This window comes from Pleurodeles waltl, chromosome 4_2, assembly GCF_031143425.1.
Source record: "Pleurodeles waltl isolate 20211129_DDA chromosome 4_2, aPleWal1.hap1.20221129, whole genome shotgun sequence".
Taxonomy (NCBI): domain Eukaryota; kingdom Metazoa; phylum Chordata; class Amphibia; order Caudata; family Salamandridae; genus Pleurodeles; species Pleurodeles waltl.
In genome coordinates this window covers 267,957,563-267,979,228 of record NC_090443.1, presented here as the reverse complement: position 1 = coordinate 267,979,228, position 21,666 = coordinate 267,957,563, and the positions used below count along the sequence as shown (strand labels likewise).

The window sequence follows — 21,666 nt, the reverse complement described above, 5'->3', positions numbered from 1 at the left end:
CCTGACCACTATTGACTCAGATTGTGCCATTAAAATAAAAATATCCAAGTCTTAGATGAATGAAAGTCTCTGCATTTATACTCCAAACATTTTGCAGCAATAATTCTACACAGTTTAGTAAATCAGTATTTCACTAAGGCATCACTGGTCATAAGCCACAGTGTCTGTTTATGGAAATCTTAGAAACTTACACATATTCAGCAACAATTACAAAGGCCTTTAAACTAAGAACTGTCAATCCTTTTTGATAATCACAGATCAGCATGAAGATTTTATTGCAAGTAAACAACCAGCATCCTTTGCTTATTTTGAGATAAATTAGATATGAACATTTTTGGTAGTCACACTTTTTGTGTACCCCGTATTGACAAGTCAACCTAAAACAAACAGTTTTGTCCTGGTAAAGGCTGTGTTTAGTAACATGACCCAACTTGAGATCACAAACAATGAACGTTAAAGTTAGTCAAAGAGAGGTAAAATAAATGTGACCGAAACCATCAATTTATTTCTAAAGAGTTAATGGTTTAATCATCTATGAATAAAAAGAGGAAATCCTCAAATGAGCACAATATATATTTTAAATATCAAAATTAAAAGGAAAAATAAGAGTAGCTCACAAAAGAAATGGTAGGAGATGCTAGCCATTAACCATTCTCTGGCTCCCTCCAGGCCTAACAGAGGTATAGAGGCCGCAGGGGACAGTGCTCAATCCACATCACCAGGCAGACAGACTGAAGGGCTATTTTCATTGTGGGAACTGCACTTAATGTTTTGCCAATGACCCTGAACCTGATAAACACCTGTATGTACAATCTGAAACTGGGGACATACAAGTAGCCTTAAGAGGATTTGTGTGAAAGGGGGGTGGGGGTAAGGTGGTTGAGTTAGTGTTAAACACAGCATTGATTTACTACCTACACCTGCCTGCAAGGATCCCTCATTTTGGCTTTCTTATTTAATAGCCGTAGCTCACAACCAGCCCTAAGGGAAATGTGCCATCCGTTTGTGCTTACATTTGTTGAAACCAGCATCTATCATTTACATTTCATTTAACTTGTTTAGAATCTTTGAATATTTTGGGGATTTCACATTGCTTCATATTTCTCCACTTCACAGCAGAACAAAACAGCTTGTCCATATGTGAAGACCTTCCTCTCCACATAAGAGCCTGCTCCCCAAACCTTGTATTTTTGAAAAAGCTGAAAACCTGGCTTTCAATTAACCAAGCTACCACAGGTAGGGCTAGGCACACACACACCTACTCAGCGACAGGATACCCGCACTGGTGAGTGCTTTTACAAATACACATAACATTATTTTATGTTGAACATTTGTATTTCCTTCAGTTAAAATAACTTTAATTATTTTGTTTGCTCGTTCCTTGTGCTTCCAGTATTCTGCTTGGTTTTTTTTAACGTTATTTGAGCTAGTTTCCGTGTTCCGACAGTTTTCAATTGTTCATCTCTTCCCCTACCAAGAGTTGATCCAGAGATACGTCAAAGCACATCTTCTTTAAGGATAATTTGACAGTCTGCACAATGAGTACAACATGCAACTAGAAGATGTGGTCCAGGTGAGGTGGCATTGTCTAATATTAAATGGATAGTTGGGGATAAGTGCACCTTGAGAAAAAGAAATGACAAACTAAAGAAAAATGGCAAAGCACACAAGAAAAAACAAAGATGCTATAAAATGTACCTTGAAGCATTAGCCAGGTTGCAAAGGAGACTGGGGATAGAACCTATTGTTAAAAAAAAAATCTAAAACATTTAGATCTATTTCTGACCTTTTGCAAGTTCAGAAAAACGTCTTGGCTCCAGTCAGTTCTACAACCATTAGATATTTCTTCTCATTTTGAGGATATGGTATTAAAAGTTAAAATCGTATTAAACTGATTCTTGTCGCATTGGTGGTAGCTACAGTAACAAATTAAGGTGTTCATCTTTAGCCTACAACCTAACAGTGACAATAACCAAGCAATGGAAAAGCTACAGCTACATTTTGATCTAGGATCAAATTTGTGAAATGATGCTAGATAAATTCCGCTCCGCCCTCATCCAAGTTGTGAACAATTTGGTAAATTCCTTGCTACATCAGTCACCAAATCTTTCAGAAAGTCAGTAACCACTCCTCTTATAAAAATAACTGATGCAGATAACACCATTTGTAGTAATTAGCACATGTAAAGAGGTCTATTTAGTCCGAAGAGCAAGCAAACATTACTTCCATGTGTTCACAGTTGAGTGATGCTACTAAGGTGATTGGGTGTAGATATCTTCCAATGTGGCTTCCATGCAGAATACTGAGTGGGCATTACTGATGAAATCTGAATAATAACTAACAAGGATCACACAGGGATCGTGGACTGGTCAGCAACACTTCATGCTGATGGCTTGATAATATTTGAACATGCAATGCCAAACAATAAAATGATGAACGGGATCTGTTTTGTCTGTTTAAAAAATGCCATACTCTTGACTCTGCCTACACAACATCCATGTTAGCAGAGTACTTGTCAACGTCAGACTGCACTATGAACTCATATTGCAGGCAGCCAAAGAGCTGCTTCCCAAAGTGCAGTTGGCAAAACATGTAAGCAGGTATATATGAAAATCACTGCACACTAGACAATTCACTTTGACGTATCATCCATAGGAGAGCTGTTTGATGGAGGCCAGATTGTGAGATTCTGTCCTTGACATTTAGAAGAAGGCTTTTCAAAATGCAAAACAAGTCTAAAAACAACTGTTTCTGCAATGACTTCAGCTATGCTGTTGGGACTGGTAATGTTACTGTGATTAATCCAGAGCAAAAAGATTTGCAAACATATTGGGTGCCACTAATATTCCTAAACCTTCTCTCTTGTAACATACAACATTTTCTATAAAACTGAGAGTGCATTCCCTAAGAAGTATTCCAAAAGGTATTTGGAAGACTGGACCTCATGTTGCTGTATGTTAGGATTCAAACTGCAATTGTAAGTTTTCCTTTTCCAGCTTTCCAGATTCCAGATTCAGAAGTAGATATGGTCAGACACAACAACTTTGGAACTTTCTAGCTCTGAGGTTTTGAAGCTCATCATCTAAAATACAGAAGAGGTTCAAAACATAGCTCATTCAACAATGAAGCCAGTGTGATTATTAACATGGCTGTAGGCAACGGCCCTGAATTCTCTTCAGCTCACTCTCTAATAAAATCAATACTCCTTTTAGGTTAAGCGTGGGCTGTAGAAAGAAAATACTTAACACAACAAACAGGTGACTATACTAAAATCCCAAAACACCAAAAGAAAAGGTATTTTTCCTAACAAAGGCAACTGTAACTATTTCCAATATAAAATGGCAACAGGCACATTGTGACCCTTCTCAACAGTTGATGTAAGATATGCTTGAGTGAATGAAAAAGTAGTGCCCCTACTCTAGGGCAGAGGTTGGATCTAGTTGCTCCAAATACTTGCTCCTTATATCATAACATAAATAACCAACACCAGATGAAATACTGCTGATCTACTGTGGCGTAAATATTAGCAAAACAGATGGTTATTTAACAGCTGACGTGTTCTTGAACTCAAATTAGTGTTGCAGTGTAGTTAAAGGTCTAAATTCTGACAATAATAAAGTCTTACTTAAAAAGTAATGTTGATACCAAACTTTAAAACCAGCTGATAGGCTTTCAAACTTTAGCTGTTTGCAAAGCCCCACTATGTGGGAGGAGCAGCAGGTGTCTGAGTAGAACATAAGGAAAAGACAAGAGAGGAAATAAGAAGCACAAAAAAATGTGTATCATAAAATAAGGAGGCCCCGGAAGAGTGGTGATGGATTACAAAACTAAAAGAACTATCTAAAAGAAATTGAGATGAGTGAGAACATTTCCCAAAATGTGATGTTATCAAGTAAACATAATACAGGTTCCACTTTTCTGACCTCAGCAGCATTTGACTCAATGTGTGAATGATGTCACCACTAATAATGACAGGTTTTTAGACATGCTTGCGTGAATAATTTTGATTTGTATTTGGGAAGTAAAAAAACAGATCTGATAAGGAGGTTGCCAGTTAAGTAGACAGCCTTTCATGTCTGCACTTGACACTTTAAGGACCTTTTGAGGACTTTTTCATACAGTTTACTTGACATATAACCTGCCTCATAAATAGAATGTTGGAAACTAATGACAATTATAATAACCTAATCTGAGTGCATTTCAATTAGGAGCAACATATTTATGAAAAATAACAAAAATAAACACTTTCTCCAACAGACCATTTTGAACAAAAAATTTAATGGTTTCCAAATTGGCTCAAGTGATAATTGTGACTATAGAACAACGATAAATATGTGGCACAACCATAAGATCAGACGCGTACTTTCCATGTTTGACAAAAAAATAAAAATACAGAATGGTAGGATGTGCATCATTGCGAGTTGGGATGTGTAGAAAAACTACATCAGGCATGTTTGAGAGTTTCTGTTGGGGTTAAGGAACGTTTAGGGAAATTAGAGACATACTTTCCTGGTATTGTCAAAGTAATGGTTAACAAATGATTCTTTCACTGAGAACGCTGGCGCACACAGAACAAACAAAGGCAGCACTTACCGTCACAGATTTAAGTGTCATCCCGTGATAAGTACCCATTGTATCGATCTTAAAGCCCTCGGTTTCTATAAAAGAACATAATTCTTTAAAGAACTGCTACTTGTACATGGCAATATGTTGATCTTTGTCATAGCTTATTTACAGTAATCATATTTTTAATAATTGAACAATATTGTATACTCATGTTCACTAAACTGTCAAGATGCAAAGCTCATGTTAACTAAAAAAAAACATTTGACAGAATACTGAAAACAGAATAATGTGACCAGACAGATTAGGTAAAAAGTCTTACAAGTACCGTCTCATTTTCTTGAGCTTCTTTCTTTCTACCTTCTCTCCCCTTCCACTCCTACTATGCGCAATACTCACTGACACAGCAACTGCTCTATTCTTATCACAATTGCCCCAGCACATGGAACATTTGCAGACACTGCCAATAGCTCTAGAATTAATGCTAACTACACAATGAGGACACAATTACAAATGTGCAGGGTTCAGTCTACCTCACATTACCCCATTTCCATGTGTCCTTTACATAATAACCTCATCAACTTTTTAACCATTAATCAGACCCATGGTTTTTGCAGGTGGGCATGAGATAGGTTAAATAAGTTAAGAATGTACAGTCCGTCACTAGGGCATTCTACAAGGCTTCTCGCTGAGCCTAACCCTTTTCACTATATATACAGATATTCCCCATGGCTCAGTTGATAAGTCAGTTTCATCAATTACACTGCTGATACCCAGCTGTTAATCTCAATTGACAATATAGTGCCTAATCCATATGGTCTTCCAGGACTATATGGTACAGTTGGTTCTCAGTAATCACTTAATTCTTTGAAATTTAATGTTGATAAGACTGAGATCTCAGTGTCACGTCAAAAACACTCACCGTCTCTCAAACTGCCTAATTCACAATAACATTGTAACTAGCATACGGCACTATTTTGTTTTCAAAATACAGTGTACAGAAAACATTGGCAACTAGTAGAACATTTAACCAAAACTGCAATTTTTAGGCACAGTTTCTTTGAGACATCAGTTTGTAAAATGTGTTTGATAATGGCTAGTTTTGCCAAAAATGTAAAATTAGGGTAAAATCTGTTTAAGCCAAAATAAAGGAAACCTAAAAAAATAAGCCAGCATTGGCAAAGACAGTAGATCTGTTGTTGATTCCCAACCTTTGTCAATGTGTTTTGTTTCAACAATTTTCGTAAAACTTTATGGTTGTCGGAGCTGCAGGGCCCTCACCTATGTACCACAAGAATATGAGAATATATATATACACCCGAACTCTGGTTAGTTCCCGAGTCTAGGTGGAGAGCACTCCCTGCAACACTCTACATTTGCTCACCTCAAATGTATTTTTTTCTATCAAAGTTTTTAAGCATAGGATTGGCACAGTGCCATCCACGTAGAGCTTGAAATCGAGTCTTTTGCCATTTGTACAGCAACATCTTTAAGCATAGAATTAGCCTGGTGCCATCCTTGCTGAGCTGTAAAATGAAACAAACCTTTCACCACTCCAGGTACAGTATTACAGATTTGGGGTGGTAAAATGTCATTCAACCCAACATGGAATGAGCAAAAGCAACCCCTGACGTGTTTCTCTATCATTGCATCTCTTCAGAGAGGTTTATCTTTGTCCAAACACAAGGGAGCACCCAGTATAACTTAAAGCAAAACCCTTATAGGGTTAGAGTAACTAAATTATGCAAAACAGAAGAGCAAACTCTGGGTATTTCCCAAGTTTAGGTTGAGAGTTTCTCCAGTAAGGTGCAGCCTGCGACACTCTAGATTTGCTCACTTCAAATGTCTATTTTTCTAGCAACGTTTTTAGGCATAAGATTGGCACAGTGTCATCCATGCCCAGCTTGAAAGCCACAAAGTTTTTTGCCATTTGTACAGCAAAATCTTTAAGCATAGGATTGGCCCAGTGCCATCCTAGTTGAGCTGTAAATAACAGCCTCTCACCACTCCAGGCACAGTACTACAGATAGATAAATATACATATGGAAAATGTTACTTACCCAGTAGACATTTGTTTGTGGCACGTAGTGCTGTAGATTCACATGCTTTGCATAAGTCTGCCATCAATTGTTGGGCCCGGAGTGTTAAAAGTTGTTTTTCTTCGAAGAAGGTTTTCAAGCCACAGGATCGAGAGACGACTCCTCTTGGTGATAGTGCGCATGGACATCAAGTACTTTGTTAGATTGTTTTCCCGCAGGAGGGTGAAGTAAATAGTGTAGTGTATATGTACACATATGTAGTAAAGAAATGAGCTGTCCATGCAATGTATATACATATTTATAATATATAGTACTACAATGACCACAGGCTTCTGGGGAGGAAGGAGGGCACATGTGAATCTACAGCACTACATGCCACGAACAGATGTCTACTGGGTAAGTAACATTTTCCGTTCGATGGCATGTGTAGCTGTAGATACACATGCTTTGTATAGACTGTAAAGCAGCCCCCTCCCAAAATAAGTGGTGGCTAGCCTGTAGGAGTACTTTGAAATAGCTTTCTAAGCACTGCCTGTCCAACGTTTGCTTGTTGGCAAGATATCACACCCACACAGTAATATTTAGTAAATGTGTGTGGTGTAGACCATGTGGCTGCTTTACATATATCTGCCATTGGTATATTTCCTAAGAATACCATTGAAGCTCTTTTTTTCCTAGTGGAATGTGCTTTAGGAGTTATTGGCAATTGCCTTTTAGCTTTAAGATAGCAAGTTTGAATACACTTTACTACCCACCTGGCTAATCCTTGTTTTGAAATAGGATTTCCGTAGTGAGGCTGTTGAAAAGCCATAAAGACCTGCTTAGATTTTCTGAAACCTTTTGTTCTACGTATACAGTACATGAGAGCTCTTAACTTCAAGGGTGTGAAGAGCTCTTTCAGCAACTGAATCTGGCTGTGGAAAGAAGAATGGCAATTCCACTGACTGATTAATATGAAAAGGTGAAACCACTTTTGGCATGAATGTTGGGCTGCTTGTAAAAACTAATTTGTCTTGATGGATTTAAAAGAAAGGTTCTTCTAAACTGAACACTTGAATCTCACTAACTCTTCTTAAAGAAGTTAATGCTACTAAGAAAGCAACCTTCCATGAGATAAACTGTAGAGCACAAGAATGAATGGGTTCAAATTGTGGGCCCAGAAGTCTTGTGAGTACAATTTTAAGATTCCATGCAGAAACTGGAGGAACTCTAGGTGGAATGACTCTCTTAAGTCTCTCCATAAAAGCTGTTATAACAGGAATTCTAAATAGTGAAATATCTTCTCAATTTTGAAGGTAAGCAGCTATTTTTAAGGTAAGAAGCCTAACCGAGAAGTATGCCAGATTTCCTTTTCACAAGCGTAACAAATAGCAACAATATCTTGTCTGAAGTCTTGAATGTATCAATATTTTTGGGTTGACAATAATACACAAAATGTTTCCATTTAGCAGCATAACATTGTCTAGTTGTGGGTTTGCGTGCTTCCTTTAGAATATCCGTACATTCAGGTGGACGTTGTAGGTAACCAAACTATGACTTCAGGAGCCATATCCCAAGATTGAGTGTGCTGGGATTTGGCCTCCCCTTTGAGTCAACAGATCTGGTCTGTTTGGCAGCTTGTGATGTGCTACCACAGACTGATCCATTAGTGTGGTGTACCAATGTTGATGTGCCCATGTGGGAGCTACGAGAAGAGAGACATTGAGTGTTCCGAATTGCTCCCAGATACGGCTGTATCTGTGCTGGCTACAGGTGAGATTTTTGATAATTGATTGTGAATCCTAGATTGTGTAGGATGTCTACGGTATACTGTGTGTGTTGTTGACAGATTTGGATTGTACTGGCTTTTATGAGCCAGTCGTTTGGATATGGGAAGACATGTATGTGTTGTCTTCTAAGGAATGCTGCAACTACAGCCAAACATTTGGTGAACACCCTTGGTGCTGTTACTCTAAACGATAGCACTTTGAATTGTAGTGCTTTCCTGCAATGACAAGCCTTAGGTATTTGAGATGTGCTGGATGCAAGGTGTAGGAAGTTGGCTCTGTATGTGCTATTTCAAAGTAAGGAATAGCATGCACAGAGTCCAAGGGTTCCCCTTAGAGGTAAAATAGTGGTAAAAATAGATAATACTAATGCTCTATTTTGTGGTAGTGTGGTCGAGCAGTAGGCTTATCCAAGGAGTAGTGTTAAGCATTTGTTGTACATACACATAGACAATAAATGAGGTACACACACTCAGAGACAAATCCAGCCAATAGGTTTTTATATAGAAAAATATCTTTTCTTAGTTTATTTTAAGAACCACAGGTTCAAATTCTACATGTAATATCTCATTCGAAAGGTATTGCAGGTAAGTACTTTAGGAACTTCAAATCATCAAAATTGCATGTATACTTTTCAAGTTATTCACAAATAGCTGTTTTAAAAGTGGACACTTAGTGCAATTTTCACAGTTTCTAGGGGAGGTAAGTATTTGTTAGGTTAACCAGGTAAGTAAGACACTTACAGGGCTTAGTTCTTGGTCCAAGGTAGCCCACCGTTGGGGGTTCAGAGCAACCCCAAAGTCACCACACCAGCAGCTCAGGGCCGGTCAGGTGCAGAGTTCAAAGTGGTGCCCAAAACGCATAGGCTAGAATGGAGAGAAGGGGGTGCCCCGGTTCCGGTCTGCTTGCAGGTAAGTACCCGCGTCTTCGGAGGGCAGACCAGGGGGGTTTTGTAGGGCACCGGGGGGGACACAAGCCCACACAGAAATTTCACCCTCAGCAGCGCGGGGGCGGCCGGGTGCAGTGTAGAAACAAGCGTCGGGTTTGTAATGGAAGTCAATGGGAGATCTCGGGATCTCTTCAGCGCTGCAGGCAGGCAAGGGGGGGGTTCCTCGGGGAAACCTCCACTTGATCAAGGGAGAGGGACTCCTGGGGGTCACTCCTCCAGTGAAAGTCCGGTCCTTCAGGTCCTGGGGGCTGCGGGTGCAGGGTCTCTCCCAGGTGTCGGGACTTAGGATTCAAAGAGTCGCGGTCAGGGGAAGCCTCGGGATTCCCTCTGCAGGCGGCGCTGTGGGGGCTCAGGGGGGACAGGTTTTTGTACTCACAGTCTTAGAGTAGTCCTGGGGTCCCTCCTGAGGTGTTGGATCGCCACCAGCCGAGTCGGGGTCGCCGGGTGCAGTGTTGCAAGTCTCACGCTTCTTGCGGGGAGCTTGCAGGGTTCTTTAAAGCTGCTGGAAACAAAGTTGCAGCTTTTCTTGGAGCAGGTCCGCTGTCCTCGGGAGTTTCTTGTCTTTTCGAAGCAGGGGCAGTCCTCAGAGGATGTCGAGGTCGCTGGTCCCTTTGGAAGGCGTCGCTGGAGCAGGATCTTTGGAAGGCAGGAGACAGGCCGGTGAGTTTCTGGAGCCAAGGCAGTTGTCGTCTTCTGGTCTTCCTCTGCAGGGGTTTTCAGCTAGGCAGTCCTTCTTCTTGTAGTTGCAGGAATCTAGTTTTCTAGGGTTCAGGGTAGCCCTTAAATACTAAATTTAAGGGCGTGTTTAGGTCTGGGGGGTTAGTAGCCAATGGCTACTAGCCCTGAGGGTGGGTACACCCTCTTTGTGCCTCCTCCCAAGGGGAGGGGGTCACAATCCTAACCCTATTGGGGGAATCCTCCATCTGCAAGATGGAGGATTTCTAAAAGTCAGAGTCACCTCAGCTCAGGACACCTTAGGGGCTGTCCTGACTGGCCAGTGACTCCTCCTTGTTGCTTTCTTTGTTCCCTCCAGCCTTGCCGCCAAAAGTGGGGGCCGTGGCCGGAGGGGGCGGGCAACTCCACTAAGCTGGAGTGCCCTGCTGGGCTGTGACAAAGGGGTGAGCCTTTGAGGCTCACCGCCAGGTGTTACAGCTCCTGCCTGGGGGAGGTGTTAGCATCTCCACCCAGTGCAGGCTTTGTTACTGGCCTCAGAGTGACAAAGGCACTCTCCCCATGGGGCCAGCAACATGTCTCTGGTGTGGCAGGCTGCTGGAACTAGTCAGCCTACACAGACAGTCGGTTAAGTTTCAGGGGGCACCTCTAAGGTGCCCTCTGTGGTGTATTTTACAATAAAATGTACACTGGCATCAGTGTGCATTTATTGTGCTGAGAAGTTTGATACCAAACTTCCCAGTTTTCAGTGTAGCCATTATGGTGCTGTGGAGTTCGTGTTTGACAAACTCCCAGACCATATACTCTTATGGCTACCCTGCACTTACAATGTCTAAGGTTTTGTTTAGACACTGTAGGGGTACCATGCTCATGCACTGGTACCCTCACCTATGGTATAGTGCACCCTGCCTTAGGGCTGTAAGGCCTGCTAGAGGGGTGTCTTACCTATACTGCATAGGCAGTGAGAGGCTGGCATGGCACCCTGAGGGGAGTGCCATGTCGACTTACTCGTTTTGTCCTCCCTAGCACACACAAGCTGGCAAGCAGTGTGTCTGTGCTGAGTGAGAGGTCTCCAGGGAGGCATAAGACATGCTGCAGCCCTTAGAGACCTTCCTTGGCATCAGGGCCCTTGGTACTAGAAGTACCAGTTACAAGGGACTTATCTGGATGCCAGGGTCTGCCAATTGTGGATACAAAAGTACAGGTTAGGGAAAGAACACTGGTGCTGGGGCCTGGTTAGCAGGCCTCAGCACACTTTCAATTGTAAACATAGCATCAGCAAAGGCAAAAAGTCAGGGGGCAACCATGCCAAGGAGGCATTTCCTTACACAACCCCCCCCCAAACGAAAGCGGATGAGACTAACCTTTCCCAAGAGAGTCTTCATTTTCTAAGTGGAAGAACCTGGAAAGGCCATCTGCATTGGCATGGGCAGTCCCAGGTCTGTGTTCCACTATAAAGTCCATTCCCTGTAGGGAGATGGACCACCTCAACAGTTTAGGATTTTCACCTTTCATTTGCATCAGCCATTTGAGAGGTCTGTGGTCAGTTTGAACTAGGAAGTGAGTCCCAAAGAGGTATGGTCTCAGCTTCTTCAGGGACCAAACCACAGCAAAGGCCTCCCTCTCAATGGCACTCCAACGCTGCTCCCTGGGGAGTAACCTCCTGCTAATGAAAGCAACAGGCTGGTCAAGGCCATCATCATTTGTTTGGGACAAAACTGCCCCTATCCCATGTTCAGAGGCATCAGTCTGCACAATGAACTGCTTAGAATAATCTGGAGCTTTTAGAACTGGTGCTGAGCACATTGCTTGTTTCAGGGTGTCAAAGGCCTGTTGGCATTCCACAGTCCAGTTCACTTTCTTGGGCATTTTCTTGGAGGTGAGTTCAGTGAGGGCTGTCACAATGGATCCATATCCCTTCACAAACCTCCTGTAATACCCAGTCAAGCCAAGGAATGCCCTGACTTGAGTCTGGGTTTTTGGAGCTACCCAGTCCAGAATAGTCTGGATCTTGGGTTGGAGTGGCTGAACTTGGCCTCCACCTACAAGGTGTCCCAAGTAAACCACAGTTCCCTGCCCTATCTGGCATTTGGATGCCTTGATAGAGAGGCCTGCAGATTGCAGAGCCTTCAAAACCTTTTTCAGGTGGACCAGGTGATCCTGCCAGGTGGAGCTAAAGACAGCAATATCATCAAGATAAGCTGTGCTAAAGGACTCCAAGCCAGCAAGGACTTGATTCACCAACCTTTGGAAGGTGGCAGGGGCATTCTTTAAACCAAAGGGCATAACAGTAAACTGATAATGCCCATCAGGTGTGGAGAATGCTGTTTTCTCTTTTGCTCCAGGTGCCATTTTTATTTGCCAGTACCCTGCTGTCAAGTCAAAGGTACTTAAGAATTTGGCAGCACCTAATTTATCTATGAGCTCATCAGCTCTTGGAATTGGATGAGCATCTGTCTTGGTGACAGAATTGAGCCCTCTGTAGTCCACACAAAACCTCATCTCTTTCTTTCCATCTTTGGTGTGAGGTTTGGGGACTAAGACCACTGGGCTAGCCCAGGGGCTGTCAGAGCGCTCAATTACTCCCAATTCCAGCATCTTGTGGACTTCCACCTTGATGCTTTCCTTAACATGGTCAGACTGTCTAAAGATTTTGTTTTTGACAGGCATGCTGTCTCCTGTGTCCACATCATGGGTACACAGGTGTGTCTGACCAGGGGTTAAGGAGAAGAGTTCAGGAAACTGTTGTAGGACTCTCCTACAATCAGCTTGCTGTTGGCCAGAGAGGGTGTCTGAGTAGATCACTCCATCTACTGTGCCATCTTTTGGGTCTCATGACAGAAGATCAGGGAGAGGTTCACTCTCTGCCTCCTGATCCTCATCTGTTACCATCAACAGATTCACATCAGCCCTGTCATGGAAGAGTTTAAGGCGGTTTACATGGATCACCCTCTTGGGGCTCCTGCTTGTGCCCAGGTCCACCAGGTAGGTGACCTGACTCTTCCTTTCTAGCACTGGGTAAGGGCCACTCCATTTGTCCTGGAGTGCCCTGGGAGCCACAGGCTCCAGAACCCAGACTTTCTGCCCTGGTTGGAACTCAACCAGTGCAGCCTTTTGGTCATACCAAAACTTCTGGAGTTGTTGGCTGGCCTCAAGGTTTTTGGTTGCCTTTTCCATGTACTCTGCCATTCTAGAGCGAAGGCCAAGTACATAGTCCACTATGTCCTGTTTAGGCTCATGGAGAGGTCTCTCCCAGCCTTCTTTAACAAGGGCAAGTGGTCCCCTTACAGGATGACCAAACAGAAGTTCAAAGGGTGAGAATCCTACTCCCTTCTGTGGCACCTCTCTGTAAGCGAAAAGCAGACATGGCAAGAGGACATCCCATCTCCTTTTGAGTTTTTCTGGGAGCCCCATGATCATGCCTTTTAATGTCTTGTTGAATCTCTCAACCAAGCCATTAGTTTGTGGATGGTATGGTGTAGTGAATTTATAAGTCACTCCACACTCATTCCACATGTGCTTTAGGTATGCTGACATGAAGTTGGTACCTCTGTCAGACACCACCTCCTTAGGGAAACCCACTCTGGTAAAGATACCAATGAGGGCCTTGGCTACTGCAGGGGCAGTAGTCGACCTAAGGGGAATAGCTTCAGGATACCTGGTAGCATGATCCACTACTACCAGGATATACATATTTCCTGAGGCTGTGGGAGGTTCTAGTGGACCAACTATGTCCACACCCACTCTTTCAAAGGGAACCCCCACCACTGGAAGTGGAATGAGGGGGGCCTTTGGATGCCCACCTGTCTTACCACTGGCTTGACAGGTGGGGCAGGAGAGGCAAAACTCCTTAACCATGTTGGACATATTGGGCCAGTAGAAGTGGTTGACTAACCTCTCCCACGTCTTGGTTTGTCCCAAATGTCCAGCAAGGGGAATGTCATGGGCCAATGTTAGGATGAACTTCCTGAACAGCTGAGGCACTACCACTCTCCTAGTGGCACCAGGTTTGGGGTCTCTGGCCTCAGTGTACAGGAGTCCATCTTCCCAATAGACCCTATGTGTTCCATTTTTCTTGCCTTTGGACTCCTCAGCAGCTTGCTGCCTAAGGCCTTCAAGAGAGGGACAGGTTTCTTGTCCCTTACACAGCTCCTCCCTTGAGGGTCCCCCTGGGCCCAAGAGCTCAACCTGATAAGGTTCAAGCTCCAAAGGCTCAGTTCCCTCAGAGGGCAGAACTTCTTCCTGAGAAGAGAGGTTCCCTTTCTTTTGCTGTGTTGCAGTTGGTTTCCCAACTGACTTTCCTGTTCTCTTGGTAGGCTGGGCCATTTTTCCAGACTCCAGCTCTACTTTTTCACCCTGTGCCTTGCATTGTGCTCTTGTTTTCACACACACCAGTTCAGGGATACCCAGCATTGCTGCATGGGTTTTTAGTTCTACCTCAGCCCATGCTGAGGACTCCAGGTCATTTCCAAGCAGACAGTCCACTGGGATATTTGAGGAGACCACCACCTGTTTCAGGCCATTGACCCCTCCCCATTCTAAAGTAACCATTGCCATGGGATGTACTTTTCTCTGATTGTCAGCGTTGGTGACTGTGTAAGTTTTTCCAGTCAGGTATTGGCCAGGGGAAACCAGTTTCTCTGTCACCATGGTGACACTGGCACCTGTATCCCTCAGGCCCTCTATTCTAGTCCCATTAATTAAGAGTTGCTGTCTGTATTTTTGCATGTTAGGCGGCCAGACAGCTAGTGTGGCTAAATCCACCCCACCCTCAGAAACTAGAGTAGCTTCAGTGTGGACCCTGATTTGCTCTGGGCACACTGTTGATCCCACTTGGAGACTAGCCATACCAGTGTTACCTGGATGGGAGTTTGGAGTGGAACCTTTCTTGGGACAGGCCTTGTCTCCAGTTTGGTGTCCATGCTGTTTACAGCTATGACACCAGGCCTTTTTGGGATCAAAGTTTTTACCCTTGTACCCATTGTTTTGTGAAGAGGCTCTGGGCCCACCCTCCTGTGCAGGTTTTTGGGGGCCTGTAGAAGACTCTTTACTATTTTTAGTTTTGGTTGTCTCATCACCCTTCCCCTGGGGAGTCTTTGTGACCCCTTTCTTTTGGTCACCCCCTGTTGAAGTCTTGGACACCCTTGTCTTGACCCAATGGTCCGCCTTCTTTCCCAATTCTTGGGGAGAAATTGGTCCTAGGTCTACCAGATGCTGATGCAGTTTATCATTGAAACAATTACTTAACAGGTGTTCTTTCACAAATAAATTGTACAGCCCATCATAATTACTTACACCACTGCCTTGAATCCAACCATCTAGTGTTTTCACTGAGTAGTCAACAAAGTCAACCCAGGTCTGGCTCGAGGATTTTTGAGCCCCCCTGAACCTAATCCTGTACTCCTCAGTGGAGAATCCAAAGCCCTCAATCAGGGTACCCTTCATGAGGTCATAATATTCTGCATCTTTTCCAGAGAGTGTGAGGAGTCTATCCCTACACTTTCCAGTGAACATTTCCCAAAGGAGAGCACCCCAGTGAGATCTGTTCACTTTTCTGGTTACACAAGCCCTCTCAAAAGCTGTGAACCACTTGGTGATGTCATCACCATCTTCAAATTTTGTCACAATCCCTTTGGGGATTTTTAACATGTCAGGAGCATCTCTGACCCTATTTATATTGCTGCCACCATTGATGGGTCCTAGGCCCATCTCTTGTCTTTCCCTTTCTATGGCTAGGAGCTGTCTCTCTAAAGCCAATCTTTTGGCCATCCTGGCTAACAGGAGGTCATCTTCACTGAGAGCATCCTCAGTGATTTCAGAAATGTGGGACCCTCCTGTGAGGGACTCACCATTTCTGACTAACACAGTTGGAGACAGGACTTGAGGGGTCCTGTTCTCCCTATTTAGGACTGGAGGAGGGACATTGGCCTCCAAGTCACTAATTTCTTCCTCTGTGATGTCATCATCAGAGGGGTTGGCTTTTTCAAACTCTGCCAACAGCTCCTGGAGCTGAATTTTGGTAGGTCTGGAGCCAATGGTTATTTTTTTGATATTACAGAGAGACCTTAGCTCCCTCATCTTAAGATGGAGGTAAGGTGTGGTGTCGAGTTCCACCACATTCATCTCTGTATCAGACATTATTTTGCTAAAAGTTGGAAGACTTTTTAAAGAATCTAAAACTGGTTCTAGAATCTAATTTCAAATTTTTAACAAACTTTTAAACTCTAAAAGACAATGCTAAACAGGGACTTAACACACAAGGCCCTAGCAGGACTTTTAAGAATTTAGAAAAATTTCAAATTGCAAAAATGAATTTCTAATGACAATTTTGGAATTTGTCGTGTGATCAGGTATTGGCTGAGTAGTCCAGCAAATGCAAAGTCTTGTACCCCACCGCTGATCCACCAATGTAGGAAGTTGGCTCTGTATGTGCTATTTCAAAGTAAGGAATAGCATGCACAGAGTCCAAGGGTTCCCCTTAGAGGTAAAATAGTGGTAAAAATAGATAATACTAATGCTCTATTTTGTGGTAGTGTGGTCGAGCAGTAGGCTTATCCAAGGAGTAGTGTTAAGCATTTGTTGTACATACACATAGACAATAAATGAGGTACACACACTCAGAGACAAATCCAGCCAATAGGTTTTTATATAGAAAAATATCTTTTCTTAGTTTATTTTAAGAACCACAGGTTCAAATTCTACATGTAATATCTCATTCGAAAGGTATTGCAGGTAAGTACTTTAGGAACTTCAAATCATCAAAATTGCATGTATACTTTTCAAGTTATTCACAAATAGCTGTTTTAAAAGTGGACACTTAGTGCAATTTTCACAGTTCCTAGGGGAGGTAAGTATTTGTTAGGTTAACCAGGTAAGTAAGACACTTACAGGGCTTAGTTCTTGGTCCAAGGTAGCCCACCGTTGGGGGTTCAGAGCAACCCCAAAGTCACCACACCAGCAGCTCAGGGCCGGTCAGGTGCAGAGTTCAAAGTGGTGCCCAAAACGCATAGGCTAGAATGGAGAGAAGGGGGTGCCCCGGTTCCGGTCTGCTTGCAGGTAAGTACCCGCGTCTTCGGAGGGCAGACCAGGGGGGTTTTGTAGGGCACCGGGGGGGGACACAAGCCCACACAGAAATTTCACCCTCAGCAGCGCGGGGGCGGCCGGGTGCAGTGTAGAAACAAGCGTCGGGTTTGTAATGGAAGTCAATGGGAGATCTAGGGATCTCTTCAGCGCTGCAGGCAGGCAAGGGGGGGGTTCCTCGGGGAAACCTCCACTTGATCAAGGGAGAGGGACTCCTGGGGGTCACTCCTCCAGTGAAAGTCCGGTCCTTCAGGTCCTGGGGGCTGCGGGTGCAGGGTCTCTCCCAGGTGTCGGGACTTAGGATTCAAAGAGTCGCGGTCAGGGGAAGCCTCGGGATTCCCTCTGCAGGCGGCGCTGTGGGGGCTCAGGGGGGACAGGTTTTTGTACTCACAGTCTTAGAGTAGTCCTGGGGTCCCTCCTGAGGTGTTGGATCGCCACCAGCCGAGTCGGGGTCGCCGGGTGCAGTGTTGCAAGTCTCACGCTTCTTGCGGGGAGCTTGCAGGGTTCTTTAAAGCTGCTGGAAACAAAGTTGCAGCTTTTCTTGGAGCAGGTCCGCTGTCCTCGGGAGTTTCTTGTCTTTTCGAAGCAGGGGCAGTCCTCAGAGGATGTCGAGGTCGCTGGTCCCTTTGGAAGGCGTCGCTGGAGCAGGATCTTTGGAAGGCAGGAGACAGGCCGGTGAGTTTCTGGAGCCAAGGCAGTTGTCGTCTTCTGGTCTTCCTCTGCAGGGGTTTTCAGCTAGGCAGTCCTTCTTCTTGTAGTTGCAGGAATCTAGTTTTCTAGGGTTCAGGGTAGCCCTTAAATACTAAATTTAAGGGCGTGTTTAGGTCTGGGGGGTTAGTAGCCAATGGCTACTAGCCCTGAGGGTGGGTACACCCTCTTTGTGCCTCCTCCCAAGGGGAGGGGGTCACAATCCTAACCCTATTGGGGGAATCCTCCATCTGCAAGATGGAGGATTTCTAAAAGTCAGAGTCACCTCAGCTCAGGACACCTTAGGGGCTGTCCTGACTGGCCAGTGACTCCTCCTTGTTGCTTTCTTTGTTCCCTCCAGCCTTGCCGCCAAAAGTGGGGGCCGTGGCCGGAGGGGGCGGGCAACTCCACTAAGCTGGAGTGCCCTGCTGGGCTGTGACAAAGGGGTGAGCCTTTGAGGCTCACCGCCAGGTGTTACAGCTCCTGCCTGGGGGAGGTGTTAGCATCTCCACCCAGTGCAGGCTTTGTTACTGGCCTCAGAGTGACAAAGGCACTCTCCCCATGGGGCCAGCAACATGTCTCTGGTGTGGCAGGCTGCTGGAACTAGTCAGCCTACACAGACAGTCGGTTAAGTTTCAGGGGGCACCTCTAAGGTGCCCTCTGTGGTGTATTTTACAATAAAATGTACACTGGCATCAGTGTGCATTTATTGTGCTGAGAAGTTTGATACCAAACTTCCCAGTTTTCAGTGTAGCCATTATGGTGCTGTGGAGTTCGTGTTTGACAAACTCCCAGACCATATACTCTTATGGCTACCCTGCACTTACAATGTCTAAGGTTTTGTTTAGACACTGTAGGGGTACCATGCTCATGCACTGGTACCCTCACCTATGGTATAGTGCACCCTGCCTTAGGGCTGTAAGGCCTGCTAGAGGGGTGTCTTACCTATACTGCATAGGCAGTGAGAGGCTGGCATGGCACCCTGAGGGGAGTGCCATGTCGACTTACTCGTTTTGTCCTCCCTAGCACACACAAGCTGGCAAGCAGTGTGTCTGTGCTGAGTGAGAGGTCTCCAGGGTGGCATAAGACATGCTGCAGCCCTTAGAGACCTTCCTTGGCATCAGGGCCCTTGGTACTAGAAGTACCAGTTACAAGGGACTTATCTGGATGCCAGGGTCTGCCAATTGTGGATACAAAAGTACAGGTTAGGGAAAGAACACTGGTGCTGGGGCCTGGTTAGCAGGCCTCAGCACACTTTCAATTGTAAACATAGCATCAGCAAAGGCAAAAAGTCAGGGGGCAACCATGCCAAGGAGGCATTTCCTTACACAAGGGAATGTGGAAATAGGCATCCATGAGGTCTAATGTTGTCCTGTAATCCCTTTTTGTAGTAGGGGGATGACATCTTGTAGAGTGGCCACATGAAAGTGTTCTGAAAGGATGTATAGATTGAGAGGCCTGAGATATAAAATAGGTCTCAAAGTGCAGTCTTTCTTTGGTATCAGAAAGTATAGTGAATATACGCCTGATCCTGTTGGGATATAGGTACTATCTCTATTGTTCCTTTGAGTAGTAGTGATTGAACCTCCTTTCAGTAGAGTGAGATGGTCCTGAGAGAGTCTGAGTGAACGAAGGAAATGTTTGGTGGAACGGAAATGAGTGCCAAACAATAACCATGTGGTATAATGGACAGAACCCAATGTCTGTAGTGATGTTGTGCCATTGTGGTTATAAATTCACCAGTCTTCCTCCCACAGGAAATGTATGCGCTGAGAGAATGGTAAGTCACTGTTTAGTTGAGGTAGAGGAACCTCTGGAAGTAGATAATTTGCCTCTTCCTCTGTTGCTGGATCCTATATAGGAACCTCTGAATAATCCTCTTGTGTAGAACTGTGAGGTCTGTTTTTGCTGGGAAATTTATGTTTCTGTGGCCGGTGGTTTGAAGCCACTTCCAAACTGTGGCCTACGAAAATTCCCTCTGGTTGGTGTGGTGTATAATGCACCCTTCACCTTAGCCGTCGCAGAATCTTTCTTAAGTTTCTCTAATAGTTGTGTCAACTTCCGGGCTGAATAGATGTTCCTTGCCAAAGGGCTTTTTTAAGTCTGTTGCTGTAACTCAGGTTTGAACCCAGAACGTCTAACCAAGCATGTCTTCTGATGGCTGCGGTACCAGCTGCATCTGTAACACATTTAACAGCATTATTATTAGATATTGCTTGCCCTTCTGTGACTATTTGTTGTCCCCATTTCTGATCCTCTGGTGGAAGATACTGCAACAGTTCTTTCATCTCGTCCCAGTGGACCCTATCATATCTAGCTAAGAGAGCCTGTGAGCTGGATAGCCTCCAGTGATTTGCAGCTTGTGAGGCTACCCTTTTACTGACTGCATCTAGCTGTTTGCTCTCCTTATCTGGAGGAGGAGCATCTCCCATTGACTGACTGTTGGCCCTTCTCCTTGCTGCGCTAACCACTATTGAATCAGGTGGTAACTGAGTTCTGATAAAAACGGAGTCTGCGGGTGCCGGTTTATATTTTTTTATCCACTCTAGAAGTGATAATTCTGGCCTTCACTGGTTCTTTGAAAATGTCAGATGAATGTTTAAGCATTCCTGGGAGCCATGATATTCCTTGTGTGTAGTGTAGGGAGCTGACCTGGTGTGTGGTGAGCACCTATGGTGTTATCACCTTATGCCAGGTCCAAGTATCCCCTATTAGTGAGGTTTAGTCAGTGTCTAGTAAGCCAGCTCTCTAGAGATAGCTGTGGATGAGCAGCCAAGCCTTATCTCGGAGACAAGCAAAGCTTATGTAATACCACTGTGGTCACACAGCACTTACACACACGAAAGAACCACACAGTGTTACAAAAATAAAGGTACTTTATTATGGTAACACAAATACTAAAACACTGAATAGGCAATACCCCAAGTGGAGGTAAGTAAACACACTATTATATGTACATTAGAAGTCAAGAATTAGCATTAAAGGCAATAGAAACAGTAAAAGCAATAGTAAGTACTAAATTCCCTGAAGGGGACCAAACCATATACTAAGAAAGTGGAATGCGAAAGTCGGGCCCCCACACAAGGAAGTGGAGGTGAGCTGGAGTACCCCCAAAAGGTATGTACCAGAGTGCCCCCGGCGACCAGGAGAAGAGAGTTAAGTATCTGGCTTTCCCCAAACCCACCAAAAGGACTTCAGAACAGGATAATGCAAGACCCAAAAAAGACTGCAAGAAACCAAATGTGGATCCTAAAGGCGGAAGATAAGGAAGGGGACCAAGTCCAGTTCTCGTTGGAGTATCTGGTGGTGGCAGGAGCCACTACCCACCCGTCTGTGGATGCAGGACCAGGTCAACATTGGACGAAGACAGTCAGCAGTGCAGCACTGGAGCAGCTGAAGAGTTCCTGATGCGATGCAGTGGACGGCTCACGCTGGAAGAAGGTTTGCAGTTGGTCTGTGGTGTGGAAAAACCACCAACAAACCATGGCAAAGGCTATTGTTGTTGGAGAAGAAATGCGGAGCTGCCAGGGACCAGCAAGGTCCAGGACGACTCAACTCACAGAGGGAAGTCCTGGGTGACCCTCAGCAGTGAGGAGAGTCATGGGAAGAGGAGGCAGGACCCACAGGCATAAAGCACAGGAGTGGAGATGAGGCCCACACAGCACACCTAGAAAGGGGTCCCATGTTGCAGGAGAAGCACGCAGAGGGCTGTGTGTTGCAGAGAAGAGTTTTGGGGGCTGGGGCTACACGAAGCCTGAAGATCCCTTGGAGGACATGCCAACAATCCTTGATAGCTGCAAGAGTCGCGGTACATGGGGCTACCGTCCTGCATGGAGAGGCAAGGGCTTACTGTCTCCCAATGCGGAAAGCTGGTAGAGAGGACCAAGGGGACCATTTCAGACCACTACCT

At 44.7% G+C, this 21,666-nt stretch overlaps 1 protein-coding gene across 1 annotated transcript in view; it reads right to left on the bottom strand.

Annotated features, from left to right (window-relative positions):
- CDC73 (cell division cycle 73) overlaps positions 1–21,666 on the bottom strand; it is a 515,645-nt gene that overhangs the window by 306,397 nt on the left and 187,582 nt on the right. Inside the window, exon 10 of the mRNA XM_069231104.1 lies at positions 4,594–4,658. Within this exon, the coding sequence (XP_069087205.1) occupies positions 4,594–4,658 (65 nt within the window). The remainder of the gene's footprint in view (positions 1–4,593; positions 4,659–21,666) is intronic.